At 38.2% G+C, this 22,131-nt stretch overlaps 1 protein-coding gene across 8 annotated transcripts in view; it reads left to right on the top strand.

Moving 5' to 3' along the window:
- MAGI2 (membrane associated guanylate kinase, WW and PDZ domain containing 2) overlaps positions 1-22,131 on the top strand; it is a 694,924-nt gene that overhangs the window by 636,160 nt on the left and 36,633 nt on the right. For all 8 annotated transcript variants that reach the window (XM_071734034.1, XM_071734029.1, XM_071734032.1 and 5 more), the window contains 5 exons: positions 440-688; positions 12,275-12,460; positions 15,135-15,309; positions 17,410-17,650; positions 19,295-19,438. In XM_071734034.1, the coding sequence (XP_071590135.1) occupies positions 440-688; positions 12,275-12,460; positions 15,135-15,309; positions 17,410-17,650; positions 19,295-19,438 (995 nt within the window). The remainder of the gene's footprint in view (positions 1-439; positions 689-12,274; positions 12,461-15,134; positions 15,310-17,409; positions 17,651-19,294; positions 19,439-22,131) is intronic.

The following is a 22,131-nucleotide window of genomic DNA, read 5'->3' as shown; positions in this document are numbered from 1 at the left end:
GCATGCTAATCAACTCATAAGAAGTACATTATGCAGCTAATCCTAATTACTCTGTGTTAGCTGCCCACTTAAATTCTTTTAATCCAAACACAAATATTTTTATATTGGATTAGATGGTCACATTTTCCTATTGATGGCAGATCAGAAGCAGACAAGGGAGTAGGGCTTGCTAATGTTTTTGCAGTCCAGATAGCCACTGTTTTTACTTGCATTTCCTGTCTTGGAAGTTAGCGTTCACGCGTGCTTTATCTGATTGCCCTTGAACGTTTTGCATAACTGTGTAGATTTCTGTCTCTCTGCATCTATTACAGCCTCTGGTTTAATACTTGCGTAGTCTGGGTTACAGACAGCCAACTGTATTCATGCTGCATTAGCAGATATAGTGTAAGTCATGGAGAGACTTAGTCCAACTGTAACACTGGTGTGATTTATGTTGTAGGAGAACCGTGCCCAGAGAATGGCAGAAGCCCAGGCTCAGTGTCTACACACCACAGTTCTCCAAGAAGTGACTACACTACTTATGCTAACAGTAATCACGCTGTCTCTAGTAGCAATGCTACACCCCCTGAGGGCTTCACCTCTCACAGCCTGCAAACCAGTGATGTTGTGATCCACCGCAAGGAGAATGAAGGCTTTGGCTTTGTGATCATCAGCTCCCTGAACAGGCCCGAATCTGGGTCCACAATAAGTAAGTAAACCACATTTTTCAGGTTATATTTTTTCCAAGTGCACTCCAGATATTTAAAACAAACAAACAAACCAAGCAACTAACTAAAATCTGACATCTGCTAATTAATCACTGCAGAGATTAAAACTGCAGTGACTTTCAAGCTTCCATTCAGAGACACCATTTATTTTTTTGTTGTTTCTTTGACAAAACCAAAGATTATTATTCTGACCTCTGAAGCTCTGTGCTTCACATGCTTATTTGGCTGTCACAGTAGGACAGGATTCACTCACAAAGTAGATTTTTTCTGTTCCTGTATTCCAAAGAGACACTCTGCAGGTAACCGCCAGTGTTATGTGAATAAATGATTCCTCCACATGCATTTGAATTACTCTTTTTTTTTTTTTTTTGTTAGCTTGTTTGTTGTTTGGGTTTGATTTTGTTTGTTTGTTGGGGGTTTTTCTGGCACACCAGAAGAAACTGGAAAATGAGAAAACCAGTTAGACAGAGGTGCAGGGAAGTTGACTTTTATCTGTGTTGACTATCCATAGAATAAAAGTTACAACTGAGTACAGGGAGATGGCAAATATGGTGACGGGATCTGCCCTTAATGATTATAGCTCATTTTTGTCCAGAAAACTAATGCTTATTGTATCTCAGTTTTATTGCTTTAATATAGGTATCTGTTGCCATTTTAGATGTCCTAGATAATTGTATGTTAGTAACTGTAGTCCTAGATCAGGCAGATGTGACACAGGACCTACAGGAAACTCAGATCCTTTGGTAATGGCAGCTGCAGGCATAGAGATGCCCTTGTATGTTTCAAATGGCTTTTAACTATGAGCTGAGCTCCTTGGAAGGATGAAGCATAAAAGCTTTATGTTTAGAGACATCCACATCTCCCACCAAATCTATCTGAAATTGTGAATGCTAACCACTGCTGAAAAACCAAGAGAAATGAGAACACTTGTCATTTTGCAAGTTTCAGCCTAATGCAGCCCTTTCCCTGCATTTGAAACATGTTTTGAAGGAGCTGTTCAAGGAAGCAAAATAACAATTTCAACTTTTATGCCCAAACTTCTTCTAAATTTGTGACAGAAATCAATTAAGAGAGTACTGAGAAAGCCATAACTCACATTAGCAAATGATCTCAGGAAACATCTTCGCAGTATTTCATGATCATGCACTTTTTAAAAGAGTTGCTTTCAATATTACTTCAGCTGAATTTTAAACTTCCATGATTGCCAGAATTAATATTGTAACAAAACCATGGATAATTAGCCTCTTGGGACTCGGAGTTTTCACTTTATTGAATATAATAGGCAATTGGAAGTTCTTTGCAGAAGATCAGAAAGGAAAAAAAAATCCAAAGAGGACATTCAGATACATACATATTAATCAGTTAAGTCAGTCATTAATTTTTCAAGAAAATTTTTTCATAGAAAGGGTTTAGAGTTGGGGGAGATGGAGAGGGAAAGATGAGAGGAACCTGAAGATAAAATGCCCAAGCAACTAAAAGTTCTGTGACAGGAGTATTCTGCTGAGCACAACAGAACCAGCTTCAAGATTCTCTTTTGTCTCCTACCCTCCAACACATTCCACTATCATTTTTTTTTTCTCCCCAAGCAACTACATAGGCAGCCACTGTTGAACTTCAGTTGAGCACCTCCAATAGTAAAGCAAAATGACAAGGCTGCTGTGGAAGTGACAAGTGAATTTATTCAAATAATAACTGCACTGAATTTCAGTCATCCCAAAGAGCACCCAAATCCTAAGTTTAGAACAGCAATGAACCAAAAAACAACATTTGCTGTAGACAGTGACAGGATAGAGAAGACAATACCCTTTCTATGTGAATTTCTTCCCAAAAATGTACGGGAAAAAAAAAACCAACCCGAAAACAGCATAATCTGTCATCAGTCATAAAAACAGTCTACAAATTGTTATGTATTTGTAGTTTAAAGGAGGTTCATTTTCTTTACTTAATAATTTTTCAGTTTAAGTAATTTGGGCTGTATTAACAGTATAGCCAGTAGATTTAGGGGAAGTTATTAGCTCCTTTTACACAACATTCATTAGGAGCCACCTAGAATAGAGTGTTCAAGTTTTGGGCCCTTCAATACAAGAAAGACAAGCAAAAGTTCATCAGCAGCTGGGACCTCCCAAGGTCACTTCCAGATTGAATTAACATAAAATCCTTTGATTGAAATACACCATCAGGGCTAGAGAGTGCACTAACACCTGGAAGGTATCAACTGGATGTAGGTGCCCTGTCCAAAATACAGCTTAAATCAGTATAGAAATATGGATTTTTATGGCAGCATGTCAAGTACCTTGGTAGTCACCCACTTGTCATAGCAGTAGTATCTTAATTTGGAGAAATGTTGTGGTATAATTCCAATGTTTCTGGTTTCAGAGCCAGTGCATTTGTTGCCAGCTCATGCATCCCTACGTGGCACAGAATGATGCTGTGCAGGCATACCCTAAATATACACATTTAAACAATAATGTAGTAATTTGGAGGCAGTGCTGAGAGAATTAAAAAGGGCAAAATAGGTCAGAAAAAGGAATATCTTGTAGTGTCAGACCTTGCTAGGAACAGCATAGCCTAAGAAGTTGTCTCTCTGGGAGCATCCTCAGGGCAAAGCGAAGAAGAGTTTCTTTGATTTAAGAATGTTTATTTTGATGACTCTGTTCCCTCTCTACTTTCTTGTGAAAGCAAAATACTCGAGGACTTAGAAACACATGTATCCTAATCTCTTTACTCAAGAAGACAATTAATTGTGCACTGAAAACATTTTCCTTGTTCTTGAAACCACATGTAAACTCTGTTTTACAATCCAGCAGTAACAATGCTCAGTATGGAAGCATGACCCTTTGCATCAGTAGGAGATGGTACCTCAAGAACTGTCAAAATTGAGGTAATTATTCAAAGAGAGTTACTAAGAACCTCAGGGCTGCAGGTCCAGGGGTTTGCTGCTTTGCAGTTGGCCCAAAGCTCCAGGGAATACTCAAAAGCTCATCCTCTGGGTATTTGTCAGGGGAGTTAAAACCAGCTCTGGCTCTGAAGCTGTAGGACCACCCCATGGAGTCAGAGTAGCAGTGCTCCAGCTGCACCTCATACCCCTTTCTCACCTTCTCACACAGGGTGTGCTGTGTGCTTCTCCCATGGAACCTGTGAGGAGTGCTTCCCACTCCCCCTGAGCTGGAAAAGAGCCACGAGAGGCTCAGCAGCCCTCAGAATTGAGGATGTTGTTCTTGACTCAAGGACTTGGTCAACTTGCTTTGCAAGGTACACAGCATCACTGCTGACTCACAGACCAGTCTTTGCCTTGCAAATATTTCAAAATACGAAGTGCATTTTTTTAGCCTTGCTACAGGAAGAGAGTGAGGGCAGGGTACAGCCAGAACTAGGGAATAGACTATTTTTTCATGTTTTGTGGTAGCCAAACCTGTAGTAGCTGTCATTTAAATAAATTACTATTAAGTTGTTAGAAATCAGCCTATAGATCTAGATGTAATTTTGACTTACTGATATTTGCTTAAACATCCAATTCTTGTTGCACATTTCTTCTCCTGTGTTGTACAATAGTAGAAATTTTGTCTCACCTTTATCAAAGCATTGCTTGGGATGTTCCCAAACCCAGCACAGAGGATTTTATTGGACCAAACTACAGTTCTTTGGTGTGGGACAGACTACAGATCAGTAGTAGAAGACGAGTGCAAGGATGGAATAAAGAGATTGCAAAGCAGGGATGTAGACAAGGTCAGCCATGCTTAAAAATTATGTCAGTAAGAGAAAATAAACTGTATAAATAAATAAATAAATGTGGTTTAGTGGTAAATCGGGAGCAAGTTGTTTCAACTAGTGCAGAACCCAGAGGATCTTAGAATGCTGAGAGATTAAAATAAGAGAATTCACCTAGCCAGGCTCCTGACCCATTCCTAATGAAAGAATTAACTTCTGCTGCCCCTAAAACATACTGTGCTTTCTCCCAGACCATTCCAACATTAAAGGGTGCTTTAGCTTCTCCAGGCAGGCCACCTAAATGTGACCTTACTCTGGGCTTTCATTTGCTATGTGGGCCACACAGAGATTATCAACATTTTGTCAGCTCCAGCAGTATTTCTTTAAAGGATTCAGTGATGCATTCCCAGCTGAGCGTTTGGAAGCTACAAATTCTCATTTTTTGCTTTTAGTTTGGAGTGGATCTGGACTGCTTTAATCTCTTGGCTCTGTGGAGACCTTTCTAGGCCTTTGCCTCCCAAATTACAAACATTTTTTCACATGGCCTGGTGCCATGGCAGAGTTAAGTGGCTAAACTGTGCAAACTGAAAGCCCTGCCCTAAGGAATACCTGCATGCTTCTCCCAATAAAAATACTTGTGGCATATGAGATTCTGCAAGAAAGGGCTCCTCCTGGGTCTGTCCCCTCTGAGTCCCCAGCATCCTGCCACAACAGGTGAGTTTGTGGAGGTGCAGCTGTCCCTGGGATGGCATTGCCTCACATGACAGTACTGAATCTCACATTACAGCTAAAATACTGAAATGGGATTAATTAATCTAACCATTGCGTTACATTTAGGAAAATACTAGTGTGAGTCCTCTCTAATGAAGCTCCAGTCCTGTGCAGATTTTTGGGGTAGCAGGATAAGTTCACTAGCTGCACCCCATGGAAAAACACTTGCAGCCAGCTGAAATCAGCTAAAAGGAGACTGGTGGATTAATTTCATCCAGAGCTTTATGGAGCACATTTTTCCCAGCCTATTTCATATCTTCCTGATGCTTTGACTTCATGTGTTTGGGATGCAGCTTCCTCTGGAAGAATTTATCATCCTCTGTAAAGCTCTTAACATTCTAATTTCTGTAAAAATGTGTTGATAACAGATCTTGTTAACTGGCAGCTTCCAGTGAAATTGGAAAACTGGCAATATTTCTGAATTTTTCTGTCGTGGGTACCGTCAATTAGCACAGTTACCAAATGTAAACAAAATGAAAATTCAGGCATAATCAATAAATTTTTTTTTTTAAATGTAAGGCAGATGACTGCTTATGCACATTATGATCTTCCCCCTGGTTAGCAAAAGTGAAGTTGTAAATTTAGTTTATCCCTACCCTGCATATGCCAATGACTGATGGATTTTCAAAATATGATAAGGAAGTTTCTCTCATTTCTCAAAACATGTAGCCTCTAAAAACATAAATCCAAGATAAGCCTCTGCTGACTGCAGAAAACAGCATTCTCAAGTAAGTCCCATTCAGCCTCAGAGTTTCTTTGAGCTCCTTGAAGTTTAGAGATAAAAACCAGCTTACTGATCAATGATAACTGTGTGATTTGAGACAGTCATTTGTGCTGCAATTTGAACCACACTTCTTCCTGTATAAGACCATACCCAGGGACACAGCCTTCTGTGACCAAACTTCAAATTTTAAAGAAAAAAAGAGCTTTAGAAATTAGGATGTCTTTCTAGCCCAGTGTAGAGATCCTTGGAACAGAGCAGTGAAAACCCACCTGCAGAATGAGTGCCCTGGGGAAGATACTTACAAATTGTGGCAAATAATCTGGTTTCTCATTTCTGCTTGGCTTTGGTATTCAAGTTTGAGCTGCTCTTCTGTCTCTTCAGCTACAAAAACACACTTTCTAAACTTGTTTTACTGTTAATATGATTTGGAGCTAAAAGAAATTGGTACATCAATAGATCAAATCAATATACTCAGTATTAGAGATAGAACCTTAAGAAATGAAAGTTATTTTTAATATCACTGCAGTTTACAGGCATAATATACTCAATTGGCTATTAGATATTTTTTGGAGAATAAATCATGGAGGATCTTAATCACATCATTCCCCTCTCTGGATGACTTTTGTCCTCCAGTGTGTTCCTGAACAGGTCATTCAGGTCTAGTGGCACTGCTCTTGTGACTTCAAAGAACAAACTCTGCAAATTGTCTTAGCACAATCATGGGAAGAATCAAGATTTTCAAAGGATTGCACAGAGCCCATTGTGCTTTCATGGGAAGCCTAAATTAAGTACCTAAGTTCCATTAATTTTTCTTAGGTCTTCAGTTTCTGAGGTATGTGCACTCCTTCCCACCCACCTTCTTATAGCTGAGCCATGAAAGTAAATATGCTTCATAATAGCACAGAATTGGATGTTTCACATCATAGGTTCATTAGTGTTACAAATAAAAGGGATTATTGTCATCTGCCATTGTGCTGCATGGCACAGATTTCCATTTTCCAAGTGACTGTCACATAAAATAACCTATGAATTTCAGGAAATATTTTATCTTGATTCTAATATTAGCCCTGATAGAAAGTAAATCACACTCAAGCTCCCCAAATTTTATCTTATTCAGTAGCAATGAAATTACAGATATTTACGTTTAATATATTCTCCCAATTAAAATCTGATATGCTGGAGCCTGATGGATGAATGAAAACTCTTGCATCTTTTGAGAACTGAGCATATAATAAATATTCATGTGATCATCTGTGTCACATTCAGAAGGACAGCTGGCTCAGGAAGGTTCATTTGCTTGTTTTACTATACATATCCATTAACAGCAGAAAAGATTGCAAGAGTTTATCTGCCAGAGGGTTTAATAGGTAAGGTAGTGGTTCAAGTTTTTTCCCTTTATCTGATCATTTTTGATATTTAGCTACTATATAGGGAAGTTGCTTTCTACAAAATACAGTCTCAACAATTGTGACTGAAAATACTGAACAGATGTTAAAAAAATTATTGATGTAAACCAGAAAACTTTTATTTGTTGGTAAAGTCTTAGAATCAGCTATTTCCAGCATATGGCTCTCCCAGGAGAGGAGAAATAAATTTATTTCCAAAATGCGAGAGACTGATTAAAATAAACAGGGTTGGAAGCAGTATCTGTATTCAACAACTACTCTGGCTTTGTGTACAGCTGACCCAAGCATATGGTGTAAAGCCACAGAATTTACTCTTTCTTTTCTATGATAAGAAGGTGTGGAGTGGATATTAATTTGGATTATAGACAGTGAAAGTGGGTGATTTTATCAAATAAAAACATTTATATAGAGAAAAACATGAATTTGTAGTTAGCAGTGAGTTAATGAAAGCAAACATTACCCACTTTCTTAATGTCTTTTAAATAACTTTTGTCTTGTAATTCAAGTTCACTATTGATAACGAGCTTAGAGCTGATAACTGCACAGTTAACTACTTTCTGGGAAGGCCTCACCTGCTAGGTGCAAGCATTTTTTTCAGAAAAATTAGACCCAATCATGAGATCCACAGTTTGGAATTTTTTCTTCATCATTACTGTTCTCTTCTAGCTTGTTTTGTTTGGTTGGTTGTTTTTTTTTAACGTAGAGTTATGACTTTTGCTTTGGAAGGCTTTTTTTCTTGAAGGGAGATATCCATAAATATCACTCCCAAGTATCACATTTTAGAGGGTATGATACTATTAGAGGAAAAAAATCTGTATATCTGTTTTGAAGGACTGAATGTTTCATACACATATAAACTGCATTTCATTTATTTCCCATATTTTCAGCAGTTAAAAAAATCTGTATAAATCCCTGTTTACCATAATGTTTCATCCTTGCAGTCATTGTGCAGTCTGAGACAACAAAGAAACTGTTACACAAATAAGCAACTTGTTTTCTCTAGTCACTCCTCATGTAAATAACGGGATTCTTGGGGAAAAAAAAAATGCAAAAAAAAATTCCGCAAATGCCAGTGTTTCTGTATAGCCTGCTCATAATCAATGCTGTTCAGGTAATAAAGTTTTGAAATAAATGGATCAAGCTCTCTGGAGAATCTAATCCATGCATATGCTGCCACTGTTCAAAATGTACATATGTTTGAAGAACAGCTTGTGGGAAATTCTTAAAAGAGGTCTTAACAGATAAGTAAAACTTTTTAAGAGCGAGTGGAATCATTTGCCACCAGTCAAGTGATCTGGGACTTACTTCCTTAAAAAAGGTACATTATTAAATGCTCTGATTAAAATAAAACACTGAAGATGCAATTTTTAAAAAAATATGATGTGTTAACAAAGCCCTAATTAAATGCCAAACACAGGAAGTTTCTTCCCAAGAACAGCCCTGTGATGCTGGGAGAAACCAGAGAGCTGCAGAGCTTGGCCCTGGCCATGAGCAGTGGCAGAGAGGGCAGCACCTACAGCAGATCGGGACCTTCCCCATGCACCTCAGCCTTCACCTGGATGGGTTTCTGATTTAATCAGTGGTGGATCCACATCTGTGAATTTGCCTAATCCCTTTTTGAATCCCCTCATTCTTTTGTCCCTCCAGAAGGATGCCCCACCTTCACTTCTCCAAGCTGCCAGCTCATGGACTAATCCATGGAGCAGAGGCTGTTTTCTGCTTCTGGCTGCCCTGCTGTCTTTCTCTGAATCTTTGCTAGCTCAGTGCTATGACTTTTGAGATGAGAATATTGAAACTATCAGAAATACTCAGACTTAAGGTGCACAGTAGTAGTTAGCAATAGTTTCACTTGCTGTTCTTTTTCTAACTCTTAAAACTTTGTTTACTGTTTTACTGAGTTTGTTTTTAGAGAAGTAGTCATACTTATTTCAAGATCTCCAGAGTGGTAATAATTAATTTAGGCTTCATCTCTTCCTATGCTTAGGCAGGGTTATTTTTTTCCCCCATATGCATCTTTTCATGAGATGCTGTCTGCCACTTCACTATCCCACTGGCACTGAGTGTTTTACAGTTCTTCCACTCCTGTTTTAGATGTTGCCCTTCTAAAAAATAGCAGTTTCCATCATGGAAATTCATGGTTCATTGCTCCCTTTGTTCCTTATATTTTACCTAATTAATCCCCTATGAGAGTAGCTCTCATTCCTTCACAGTGTTTCACCACCAAAGACACTTAAAAGTTGTTTTCTAACATATTCTAACATGTTCGTATTTTCATAAGTAACCCACACATCACATAACCTGAATCCCTTAGAAGCACTCGTGCTTGTAAATAAATCCTTAAATAAAACTTCCTTCCCAAGGCAGCAGCAGGCCCCGTGGTGGCCAGGATATTGTGACTTAGGAGCAGACTAGACTATTGTCCAGAAATGCACAGAAACCAGCTTCTCCTGAATGGCTGTGTATTTCTTTAGTAATTCACTGAATTTTCCCATAAAACCCTGATATGTTGTGCCAGATTCCTTTGCAGACACTGATCCAGGTTCAGGTTCCTTCTGCAAAGGTTTCCACACCCCACTCTGCAGCAAGCTTATGTGACACCTCGTTGCACTGATACAACCTCAGAAATGGAGTAATAAATCCTTAAAACCCAAAGCATAGTAGAAAAGTTACCTTGGCAGACACAAGGTTTGCTCTGAAGGTCACCTACTGTTGATCCTTTCATAGCATGGGAAGAATAGGGGAGTGCAGTGGTGCTGGAACACAGAGTGGATACCTACATCGGGAAGGTAAAGGCCATTAGGATTAAGTGGAAGTAAAAAGGAACAGAGATTCCTCCTCTTTCTCCCTCCCTTCCCTTCTCTCAGGATCTGAAGCAGAATCAGACTCATGGCTCTGCTGCTTCCAGTCTTGATTTTAGCAGACATCTCAAACATGCAGACATCTGTTCTATTCAATTGTCAGGTGCAAGAAGTCCAATAAAAATTGTTCTGGCAAATTAATAGGATTTCCCACCCACCCCTCTCACAACTGAAATGATGTCTATATTTAGTTATTTCAGTGAGCAAAATCTTCTGTAGGATAAGAAATGGTGAACCTGGGAATTTTAACTCTGGAATCCCAGCCCTACTTCCCCTTCTTTCTTTCTACTAAATTTCTTGCTCTCGAAAATGAGGCAATCTCATTTTCAGATCTCCACTGTTGTGTAGGACACACGTGGTAATTTCAGACAGATCTTGTATTATATGTACCAGAAAGAGACACATTTCAGTCTTTGCTTGAATGATTCTTGGTGATGCTTTAAGAACTGATTTGATGCAAAAAGGTCTGTGTGGATTTAAACTGTTTCAGTGTCAGGTTACTATTTTACTTCTTTACTTACTGATATGCATGTGAGGCAGTTATACATTGGCAAAAAGGGAAAAATAAATGCAAGTTTTGTACAAAGTGTGTACATCTTTTGTGTATTTGAAAAGGAGTAGAGATTGTGACATAAATTAGGTGCTTATTTCCTAAGCTTCAAGATACTTCCGGAGTACCCAAGTTGTATCCATATTACTAAAGCTGTAATTTGATTTATATTCTCACCTGAACTGTAGTAGTAAAGAAACACACAGCTTAATTGATTGCACTTAAGGGAACTCATATTTTCAGTTCTGAGGAAATTTATTTTTAACATTTTAAACAACACTTGCATCTATACTAGAAACAAAAGTCACTTTGAGGTAGGTGTATTGTGACTTTATATGAGATCTGCAGTCTGTGTATGTCACCATCACCTTCAGGCAATGTTTATCAGAGTGCTGAGAAATTTGTTGTGCAATGATGGAATATTCTGAACACATCTCCTGCTAGACCCCTCTTTTACATGAGCATTAATGACCTAGATATTTCACACAAATGTTTCACCTTTTCCAAGTTCTGTTTAGATATTACAGTTTTAAGGATATGTTAAGAAACAAGAAAAACCAACCAGCCAAACAAACAAACAAAAAACACCACAACAGGTTTTAAACTACAGCAGGTGGATAGAGAGGCCCATCAGCTTTGTGCTAAGTCTGACAAGACTGGTGTGAAGTTGGTTAGAAATCATACATTAGGCTATTGATATAATGTATAGTAAAATGTAATCATGAAAACATATTTATGAGAGTGGAGAGAGACAGCAAAATAGAGAAAGGAAAGTAGCAGCCTAGATAGAGGGGAGAGTCATAGTATATGCACAAGGTGGAGAAACAGAAGAGCAAAGGAGAAGTGAAGTTATCTGCAATGTTTTGAGAATGTGTATGTGGGGGGATGTGTATTTGATGTAATAAATGTGTCCCTGTATTCATAATTAACTGTAAATTTGTGCTGCCATTATATAATTAGGAACCTGCACATCTCAACAAATCTTCAGTACAATTTCTGCTTCTATTTATAACTCACATACTTGAAGGGAGGAGGCAAACCATTTGGTGAACCCTAAGCATTTACAGTGATAACATCTATTTGCATATAAAATAAATAATTTTTGTAGTACCTCTATTGCAACATGCAAGTACATAAATTCTGTAAAATAGGAGTCAGGTGGTATTTCATAACTATTGTTTATATTGTGAAAATTTACTTTTCCACTGTTTTAATGCCTTATTGTTTTTCTAATATGTTTATTATCTTACTGTGTACAGGATTTGCAAGCTAGCTGAACCATAAACCTATTTTGGATTTCATGTATACATATATATATGCATATATATGTGCCATGTATATTCCATATCTGGATTTTGAGCTTTTAGTGAAATCTGTACTGTGGTACTGCAAATGCCATTGTGTAAGAATTGGTATTCTTACATGTTTGTGTAGAAGCTGTTCATTAATTCGTTTAGAACTTTTTTTCCAAATGAACTCTTTTTCTTCTGCATTTGAGCATCAACACTTGTTGCAGCACATGTTAACTGTGGCTGTTGTTCCTTGTCTAGCTGTGCCCCATAAAATAGGGCGGATAATTGATGGAAGTCCTGCGGATCGCTGTGCAAAACTTAAAGTTGGAGACCGGATCTTAGCTGTGAATGGGCAGTCTATCATTAACATGCCTCATGCAGATATTGTGAAGCTAATTAAAGATGCAGGTCTCAATGTAACTCTTCGCATCATTCCTCAGGAGGGTAAGTCAATGGCCCTTAAAAACAGGAAGAAAATTTTACATAGCCTCCAATTAGCTTGAATTATGTCACCGCTTGAAAGAACATCTTTTGTTTCACTTTCTCAGCTGTAACACACAGCACAGCAAAATTACAGCCTTAAAACTAGCAGGAATAATGCCTGAATTCTTGAAAAGGTTTCTAGTTATGAAAAGGGTATTTAAAGCAAACCTGGAGAAGCCTGAGAGTGAGCTGAGTGCCAACAAGTCAGTTTTAATGCCTTTTAGAACATTTGTCTTCTACGTGGAAAAGAATCCTACAAGATAGCCAGGTTTTGATTCCTTCTATCCTGATGTAAACCAAACCAAAATTGGTCTCAGAAGAGAATGCAGTGGCTGTCACCAGCTGTCTTCAGCTACCAGCTACGTGTGACAAGGTGATGTGAAGGAAGAGTTGAGATATAGTAATTTACTCTATGTATATCACTATAAATGCACAAGGCACAACAGAACTGAACCCTGAATAATCTCATTTGTAAAGTGAGGATAAGGGGGGAGGCTCATTATTCTGGTCATTACTTCAGAGCTAATCAGTGAAGATCTTTTGATTCTGGTTTCATGGGTGTCATGGTTGATTTCAGGGCTTTTTTAAGTTTAGCAATGTGCTGTACTGGTGGATGAATTGTACTGTATTAATGAGGCTGCAGCTTTATAGCTCAGCAACTCTTTGAGCTAGGAATGGCACACAGCAAGTAATGTATTCACTTAATGATCCATGCTCCAGCTGGAGGACTTTCACTTTCTGCTGTTGCATCCAGCAACAGGACAAGGAAATAATCTGACACTGGCCAGGGACTGCAACTGCAGGAATTTATCTGCTTTGTTAAATGAAGTAAGAGGCAAAACAAAACCATACCTGAGTTAAGAATTCATACTAAAGAGTGGGAAATCAGTGGTGTATGATCCCTGGAGTTCATTTTTGGGTCTACAAGCCAGAGTGGTGCTATATGCAGTCAGTGCAGCTTATTTTGGTCTCCCTTGTACCCAGATGAATTCATATTAGCAAATTTATAATTGTTCATTGTTAGAGATGGATACCTTAAATTAGAAAGGAAGCAGAGGAACATTTGAGATGCAGTGCTGCAAGATGTTCTCAATTGCAAGTGGTGAGAAATGATCTGTGCCCAAGGCATGGCTCCTGTGTGTGACTGTGTGACACTGGGTACCTCATTTCCCTTCTGGTATTAGCTTCCCAGCTTATAAAATTATGAAATTATCTAATACTTCTGTAATACACTTTCAGGTGAAAAATACCATATAAATGCAAAGCAGTTTTAGAAGTAGCTTATGATTTGACTGGTTCATCCATAGTTATGAGAGTAATGTTGAAATGAGGGACAAAATTTCCAATCTTTGTCTCTAAAACTTTGCAATACAGAAGAGACTCACAGATGCAAAATGGGCAATTAAAGCCTCAAGCATAGTAATTACACAGACAAGTATTGCTTATGCCAGCATGAGGAGTGTTTTAAGTGGAAGTATACAAGCTTTTTTGACAATTAAGCCTAAATTGAAAAGACTCTTAATAAAGTAGCCAAAATTTTTAGAATAATTGCAAACATAAATTAAATAAGTAAAGTGCCATTAGAAATGTGCAGTCATAGGGTACAAGCTCAAATGTTAAGAAAAAAAATTAAATAATTCAAAATTCAATTTAGGTTCAACTATAAAACTAGGTAAGACCTGGATGATGCATAGCTATTGCACACCATGCCACACTGGCCTCAACCATTCTGTTGCAAGCAAGAACAGAAAAAATATATAATGTGTACCTTTGCTGTTGATTATGCATGAACAACTACTTGTGCAATGCTCTGTACTTTTGTGGGTGGTGTGTCTCTCATTTACACTTCTTAAGAAGTAAATTATGAGCAACAAAATGTGTTGGGAGAAATATATTCAATATGAACTCAGTGCCTAATGTGTCTCCCCCCAAGTGGAGCAGGGAGCATGAAGGAAGACTGGCATCCCTTATTTGTAACCAGGCCATGAGGCCACATTTCTTACCCCAGCCTCTCTGTCTTTTTTAATTTTATGTTTTTTGGAAAGAAGGATTCTAGTTTTCTGCAGTGTTCCTATATGAAACTCTGGTCATTTGGCACTATGCAGTGAAATATAACGATGGTTAGTCAGAATTTATTGAGATTGGGTTTACTGTTCACAGTCCCAAGAGATTTAAAAAAGAAAGGAAAATCTTGTTGAGCTCAAAGACAGCAGGGGATAACGCAAGTACCCCTGTGTTTCAGCTTTTGTGATGACAGTCTGTCATCCACTAACAGTACTGAAAGCAATAAAATTGTTCATTCTCTCAAAATGAAAAGTTTTCAAATATCCATATTTCTGAGCTTTAAAAGAAAACATGAAACACAGAAGCTATTTGCCTTGCTCAATTGGGTTTTAAATAATGGAGGTGTCAACTGGAGTTATAGAAGTGACCAAGGTTTCAGATCCTAGACTATCAAAAGAAGCCCGTTAGGGTCAGATGGCTTAAAATCTAATTACAACCCAAGAGAGTAAAATGTGACAAAGAATAAATTTCCAGACGTAGCTTGTGACCAGGAATTATCATCATCTCCCTTTGCCCTTTATGAAACGCCATGCTGTGACAGGTCTTTAATCTCCAGCTTCCCCTTACACAGAGCTGAACAGCCCAGCCTCAGCCCCCAGCTCGGAGAAGCAGAGCCCCCTGGCCCAACAGCACAGCCCCCTGGCCCAGCAGAGCCCCCTGGCCCAGCAGAGCCCCGTGGCCCAGCACAGCCCCGTCACTCAGCCACCACCTCCTCAGCCCCTGCAGCTCCAGGGACATGAAAACAGGTAAGAGAGCCTGCTCCAGCCTCTGGAGAGATCCCTGAGGACCACTGGGCACTTTATGGAGTGGCTGTGAGCCATCCCCTGTGGGGCTCTGGCAAGCCATGGTCCTGGCACTGCCCTCGCAGGACAATAATTGTGTATGCCAGTGGGATCTTACGTCTCCTTCAGGTATCAAACACATTATTATGAAAAAGACAAACTTCTGTAAATGTCCATCAGGATCATGTTTGCCATGGAGCTCAACACTGAAGTATTGCTTGCTAATAATTTCATTGCTGACATACTTTCTTGGGTGACTACAAGTGGCAAAATACAGGTAGAGTTGATATATATGTTTATTTGATTGTGAGTTCTTAAAAGTCCTTTTTCCCCCTTTTTTTTTTTTTTTTTTTTTTTTTGTCTATTAGACTCCTAGAGTCAGGAAGATATTTTATAACAGATTTTATCTCTGGCTTACCGTTTTCCAGCCAATTTCTCATGCATAATTTACGCATATGAATTGGCAAATTTATCTGTGATGGAAATTAAATGGTAGAGGGTTTAAAATTTTGTGACCAGCTGTATTAAAAGCTGCAGATATAAAAAGCATGTTCAGGCTGTGCAAGGATACAACTTTCTGTGAAATCTAATCAACACTATTTAGTCTTTGGGTTAATTTTTGGCATGTTAAATGAGGCTGATTAGGCTGACTGTCTTTATGCTAATCTTCAGTAACCAACATACCTCATCGAGACCCTCTCCCCCAGAAAGATGATGGTTACAGAATTCTTTTTGCTACTGAATCCAGTTCAGTTGTGATATAGGCACTCTGCCATCTAAGTGTCCTTGTTTAACAGATGTAACACTTCCACTTCACAAAAATTGTCTTCTTTCAATTAGTCACACTTGGCAAATTACTTTGCTTTGTATTTCACTGAATATTTTTTCCAAAAATGATCAGTTCCTAGAGGATATGTTTCTCACAAAATCTAGTGCAAAGTTTTCACAAAAGTCTCTCTATGCAGTTCTAGGTCTGTATTATTGAATTGTGAATTTTCAGAGGGACAAACTATATTAATTAACGTTCCAAAAGGAAACTCCATAACAGTTTCACTGAAAAGAATAAGTTGTAATTGGTCATCCCACCATATGCATATTCTGCAAAAATTACAGAGTCTCTAACCATAAATAAAAGCATCATCTTCTGGGATACAGCTGTGGTTGTAGATTGGTAATCTGCCTGAGGATGACTTGTATTCCAGAAATCCATCCATTATTACTAGTTCATATAGGATTATTTTTCATTAGATTTTAAATGTCAGATTACAGCTTGTTTATACAGCTTCAAGCATTGTTTCTGTATCAACAAGCTGTAAGACATTCAAAACTCTTAGGAATGCTAACTAGTATTCTCACTTTCAGTACTAATACAGCTCAGCATCAGAGTCAGCCTGTTTGTGCTCCATCTTCTTTTTATCATGATCATGATACTGAGTAAAGAAAGTAAGAGGATTGCATTTAGATGTGCAGGTGCCATGGATGACATGTACAGGTTTTAAAAGAACATGTGGCAGTAGGCTATTTTCATCTTCTTATAAAAGTCAAAGGGAAATAATTGGGACATTTTCTTTTCTGTTTAGGCATCTAGCTAATAAAACACAAGGAAGATTGGCCATAGCGTTACTGTAACTGTAGTAATAAAGTAATGAACTTTTTAACTATATCTTGAATAATTTTGGAAAATTCAGGCTATTTGGAGTATTTTTTCAGAGTGAAAAGATGAGTGAAAACAATGCTCTAGTTCATTCAAAATGTGTATTAGTTTGTGATGAGTATTGTGGGTGTTCGTACATGCAGTTTCATCTTCTAGGTAGGGATGATGAGTGGGAATTTTTTTTCCTGCTCTCTCTGAGCTTTACCCTGATGTCACTGATCTCACCCAAGAGAAGACTGCTTTTGTCTGTGTTTTAAAAGAGTTCACTGTTCATGCATGCCTTAATTATTTAACTTAAAATTTCTTTCTTCTCTGTGAAAATTTGTTTTTTGCAGTTTTACAGTCAGGCAGTTTTCCTTCACTCCTCACTATTGCACTTTCTGAAACTAAGCCATCTTTCCATTTCTCAGCTATAGGTCAGAAGTAAAAGCCAGACAAGATGTGAAACCTGATATCCGGCAACCCCCGTTCACAGATTACAGGCAGTCCTCCACAGACTACAGGCAGCCCCCGCTGGACTACAGGCATCCCCCAGTGATGGATTACCAGCAACCACCACCTCTCGACTACAGGCAGCCACCCTTGATAGATTACAGGCAGCATTCACCCGACACCAGGCAGTACCCTCTGTCAGAGTACAGGCAGCCCCAGGTACAAACTGAAATGCTTTCAGCCCTTCTAAACAAAAAGCATTGGGTCTGTAGGGAGGGATCATGTGTATTGGTAAGAAAGGTGACATGATAGAAGAAAAAGTCATCTTTGCTGGTTTTACTCCTGAGTTACAATTTCTCCATAGAAGAACTTGCTTGAAAACCATTAATATTAATGAAGAACTGTGTGATCTGTCAAACAACACTACATTTATAATTGTGTTAATATACAGCTATTGTTAAATAGAAGGCATTTTTAAGGTGCCAGAGAGTTACAATAAAGTTCTAAAAGATGCTGCCTTTGCACCAGCAAGGGAATTTTTTTTATTCCTAGGAACATACAGTCATCAAACAGTGGATGTTCTTAGGTCAGACTGCGTTTCTACAGCATTATTTTGTCTAATCTGAACAAAAAGTAAATAAACAAATGTCAATCCTGACTGATAAAATTACACTTTTGTTGGTAATAGTCTGGATGAGGAGCAACTAGCTTGTGCAACTGTTTTCTTTGACATCAGGCATGATCTTACAAATTAAAAAAAATAAACCTTAGGTAAAGAGTTTAGTTACCTTGGCTAAGACTCTACAGGTGACAAATATTTACTGATGGCTGTGAAGGCTTCAGGATTTAACCCAAAGTTCAGACTTTAAAAAAATACTCCTTGCATAAAGGCAGGAAAAAAAGAGGTCAGAAAAATACTCAAGAAGAGAATGTAAGCTTCTGGACAATTTATGGTAGAATGGATGGTTTCTATGCTGACATTGTCAAAGCCAGACACTTAAAACATATCAATGTAAATATCAATATGTCATAAAATAGATTCAGAGAGCCTTCTGATAATTTTATGTATTTCAGTATCTAACTAGCAAATCCCTATCCCCAGATGCATACCCTATAAGATGATGCCTCTGGAAAGAGATACTTAGACTTCAGTTTTCTCACTGTTTCCAGTATAATTCTCTAACCATTGGTCTGTACAACCCAAACTTGCTTTCATTTTCCTTCTGATCCCATGGCTCTTGCATTTCTGGCTGCCAATGGACCAGAAGACACCGAGCAAGTTCCCACCCAGACCCCCGTATGGTGCTGGTGGTTTGGGTCCCCCAAGGAAAGTGGGAAGACAAACTGGAGAGGGTGAAACTCAAATCTCCTACTTCCCACCTTCTCCTCAAGCACATTTTAACTCATGAGAGCTGCTGTACTTTGTGAATTCATCAGTCCAGCCTGCAGATCCTGTTAAGTTCTGCTGGGAATCTAGGAGGTGTCTCTCCTACTGGTTTTCAGTCCTGCTGATGCTTACACAGGAACTGTCTGCTACTTCACTTGCCAAATCAACACTTCTACATAAATGTACTCAGGTGCCACGGAAGTATTGGGTGTGAATATGGAAACTATCTCGAGTGTTTGGTACCAGACACTTGCTGGAAGATTCTCTTTCAGAGTAGTTCAGAGTTAGGCATTTAAATTTTGCTGAAGTCTTTCTCCTTTCAGAAATGGCCAAAGTCTGTCAGTGCAGAAGTATAATTTGAAGGTCCCATCAATTGGATAGGTGCATCTTTGAAGAGATGTGTTTTAAGTTCTCTTGAATGTAAACCATAACATTCATATGGTACATCATCTTTCTTTTTTTATTTACCTATACAGGACTTTGATTATTTCACGGTTGATTTGGAGAAAGGAGCCAAAGGTTTTGGGTTTAGTATTCGAGGAGGAAGGGAGTACAAAATGGATTTATATGTGTTGAGGTTAGCAGAAGATGGACCAGCAATAAGAAATGGAAGGATGAGGGTAAGTGAAATGTATTGTAACAATACTTTTTCAACATTACAGATATGTTTGGTGATGAAGTCAAGGCAAAAGCAGTTCTTTCACTAATGTCTAAGGCAATTTAGAAATCTCTCACAAAAAGTTACATCTCTTAGTGCATTTGAGTTCTGTATTGGTATAATAGTAACATTACATCCAAATACTGAATCTAAAAGCATTCACTTCAGAAATTTCATTTCTTAATTTCCTGCACAAGGAATTCCTACTTTAATACATATTCTGTGTAATAAAAAATAACCTAATAAAATAGATGGCTTTAAAGTTGTGCTAAAAAGGAAATACAAACTCATCAAGGACTGCTAATGCCTTGCAGAATAGTGAGTACACAAAAAGGAGAGAGAAAACAGGTGAAAGAATCAACATGAAAAAGTTGTTTATGTATCTAATAACTGCAATCTTATTGAGGCAATATTTGATTATAAAGATGGCAAAAGGAAATGGCATTTCATACAGTCGTAGCAGCAGAATTTACAAATGCCGTGGTTGTCACACATATTCTTTTTCACAATCCTAAAAAGCTTGACTTCATGCTGAAAGAGCATTGCCAGCAGTCTAAATATACAATCAGAGACTTTCTGTATATAACTGAGGAGGTTTAGTGTGCTTCAAATCACTCTTAACTTGTCCACTTTGTAGAACTATAGAATTCACTCAGGCCTCAGCTATACCATGGAGTGCAAACCCCTGGCAGGGGGAGCTGCAGTAAGGGAACACTGGGGTAAGCAGCCCCCATGCCAGGGGAGTCAGGGGGCAAGCAGGAAGGCAATTGGTGACTGGGAAATCTTCCCACAAGATTTGCTGTGTGAAATACAGGTGAATTCATGCTGCAGATGTATCTTCTCTGGGGAGTGTTTTCCTTTACTGTAGCACTATCATAGATAGCTGCTCTTAATGAAAAGCTGTAAGCAAGATCTGCATTAGCAGCCACAATGTGATTAAAGGTAAGGGGCTTTTAATGTGCTTTTAATAAGCTCTGGAATCACATATTTTTGAAACATATGGCTAAGACTACAGAAGAAAGGAAGAGCAATGCCTTTGGAGAGGCTTGATTTCAAATAATAACCTGTATTAGGCAGAAAACTAACTTATTAAAATCTGTGCATCGTTGGAACAAACTAGTATCACAGAATAAAGTTAGACTACTCTGTGCATAACTTAAAAAGTGTGTAACACAAATACACAGCTTTTTTCCATTTCATTAGGAAAAGTCCTGCATCTTATAATGGATAATGTTAATATATTTTCAAAAGTAACTTATTTTATAGCATTTTTTAATGTGGCCACAGTGCACAGCCAAGTGTTATTCTGGTTTGTAGTTGTAATTGAGGTTTTTGCCCTTTTAAAAGTCGTTCTTTGGAATCAGTGTTACCCTTCAGCCTTGTCACCAAGTCTTGTGTTGTATTCTCCTGTTTAACAGCCATTTTAACCTGACAGTCACAAATGGGTTTGGAACATGAGAGGCTTTTATCTCCAGTGACCTGTAAGTGATGGACAGCAGAAGCTCAAGAAATAGGTTCTTGAAAACAAAAATAGAAAAATAGCAAATAAAAAAAAATAGCTGAAAAAAAAACAGAGTATAAAGGAAGATGATAGAATCACAGAATCATTAAGGTTGGAAAGGCCCTCTAAGATCAAGCCCAACTATACAGATGAACAAAGGAAGCAGAGGTCTGCAAACATATGTCATTTTTTAAGTTTACATCTGCAGTTAATAATGCAAGTTCATTCCCATGTCTGGCTGGGTCCAGCAGCCTGCTTGCTGCAGTTCCATATCTCTTTGTTTCATCTCTGAGACAGATTGGTCCTCACTTCCATACTGTCTTCTTTAAAGACCAAATTCTCTGATGCTAGGCTTTCATCACTGGGTAAACCAGTAGTAAAACATTCTTTTGTGGCAGGATCTTACCAGGGGCATTTTCCAGCTAATAGCTCTTCTCATGATCTATTTATTTCCATTACCATTTTGCTTCCTGTTTCCTCCTCCTTCAACATCCTTCTCTGATTTACCTGGAGCCTTAAAGAAAAATGTGAAGCAGATAAGGTGCAGCTCACTCTCACAGAGAGAAATAACACACAGAACTTTACCATTATACTCACTCACCAAGCCAAGAACAGAAAAATTAAGCCTTCTAAGCTGTTGAAAAAGATAGATCACATAATGAAACACATCATCTGCAGTGTATTCAGAAGTACCAAGTAAACGTATTCCACAAATAAAATTTTGTTGTCAGTCTAGTTATAGCCAGCAAAAGCCCTGATAAACCCACATTCATAGTGTTATAAATCTCTCTACTTTACAGAAATAAATAAAGGAATATAAATACTTTAAAGCAATATATCTGCATCTACACTAGTGCCTTTCTGAAACTGTGTAATTGAAGCACTGCAATGCCTAACAGCTCCAGACAGGTACCTCAAAGTCTGCAAAGTCTTATCAGCATACATTCAAAATATTCTGAGGTCCAAAGTATAAATTTAAAGAACTAAAAGCTAAGATTAAAGAGAATCAGATGTAAACAAAGAACCTGCATGGAACTCTTGTAAAAGAAAACAGAGTAGATACATTTACTGAGGAAGGTAAGTATGAAAGAAATACATTATATGAGAATAATAGGAGCAAAGAGAAATTGAACAAAAAGGCAACGATGAAACAA

This window comes from Heliangelus exortis, chromosome 1 (assembly GCF_036169615.1).
Source record: "Heliangelus exortis chromosome 1, bHelExo1.hap1, whole genome shotgun sequence".
Taxonomy (NCBI): domain Eukaryota; kingdom Metazoa; phylum Chordata; class Aves; order Apodiformes; family Trochilidae; genus Heliangelus; species Heliangelus exortis.
The sequence above is the reverse complement of the archived record's forward strand: the minus strand, read 5'-3'. Positions and strand labels throughout refer to the sequence as shown.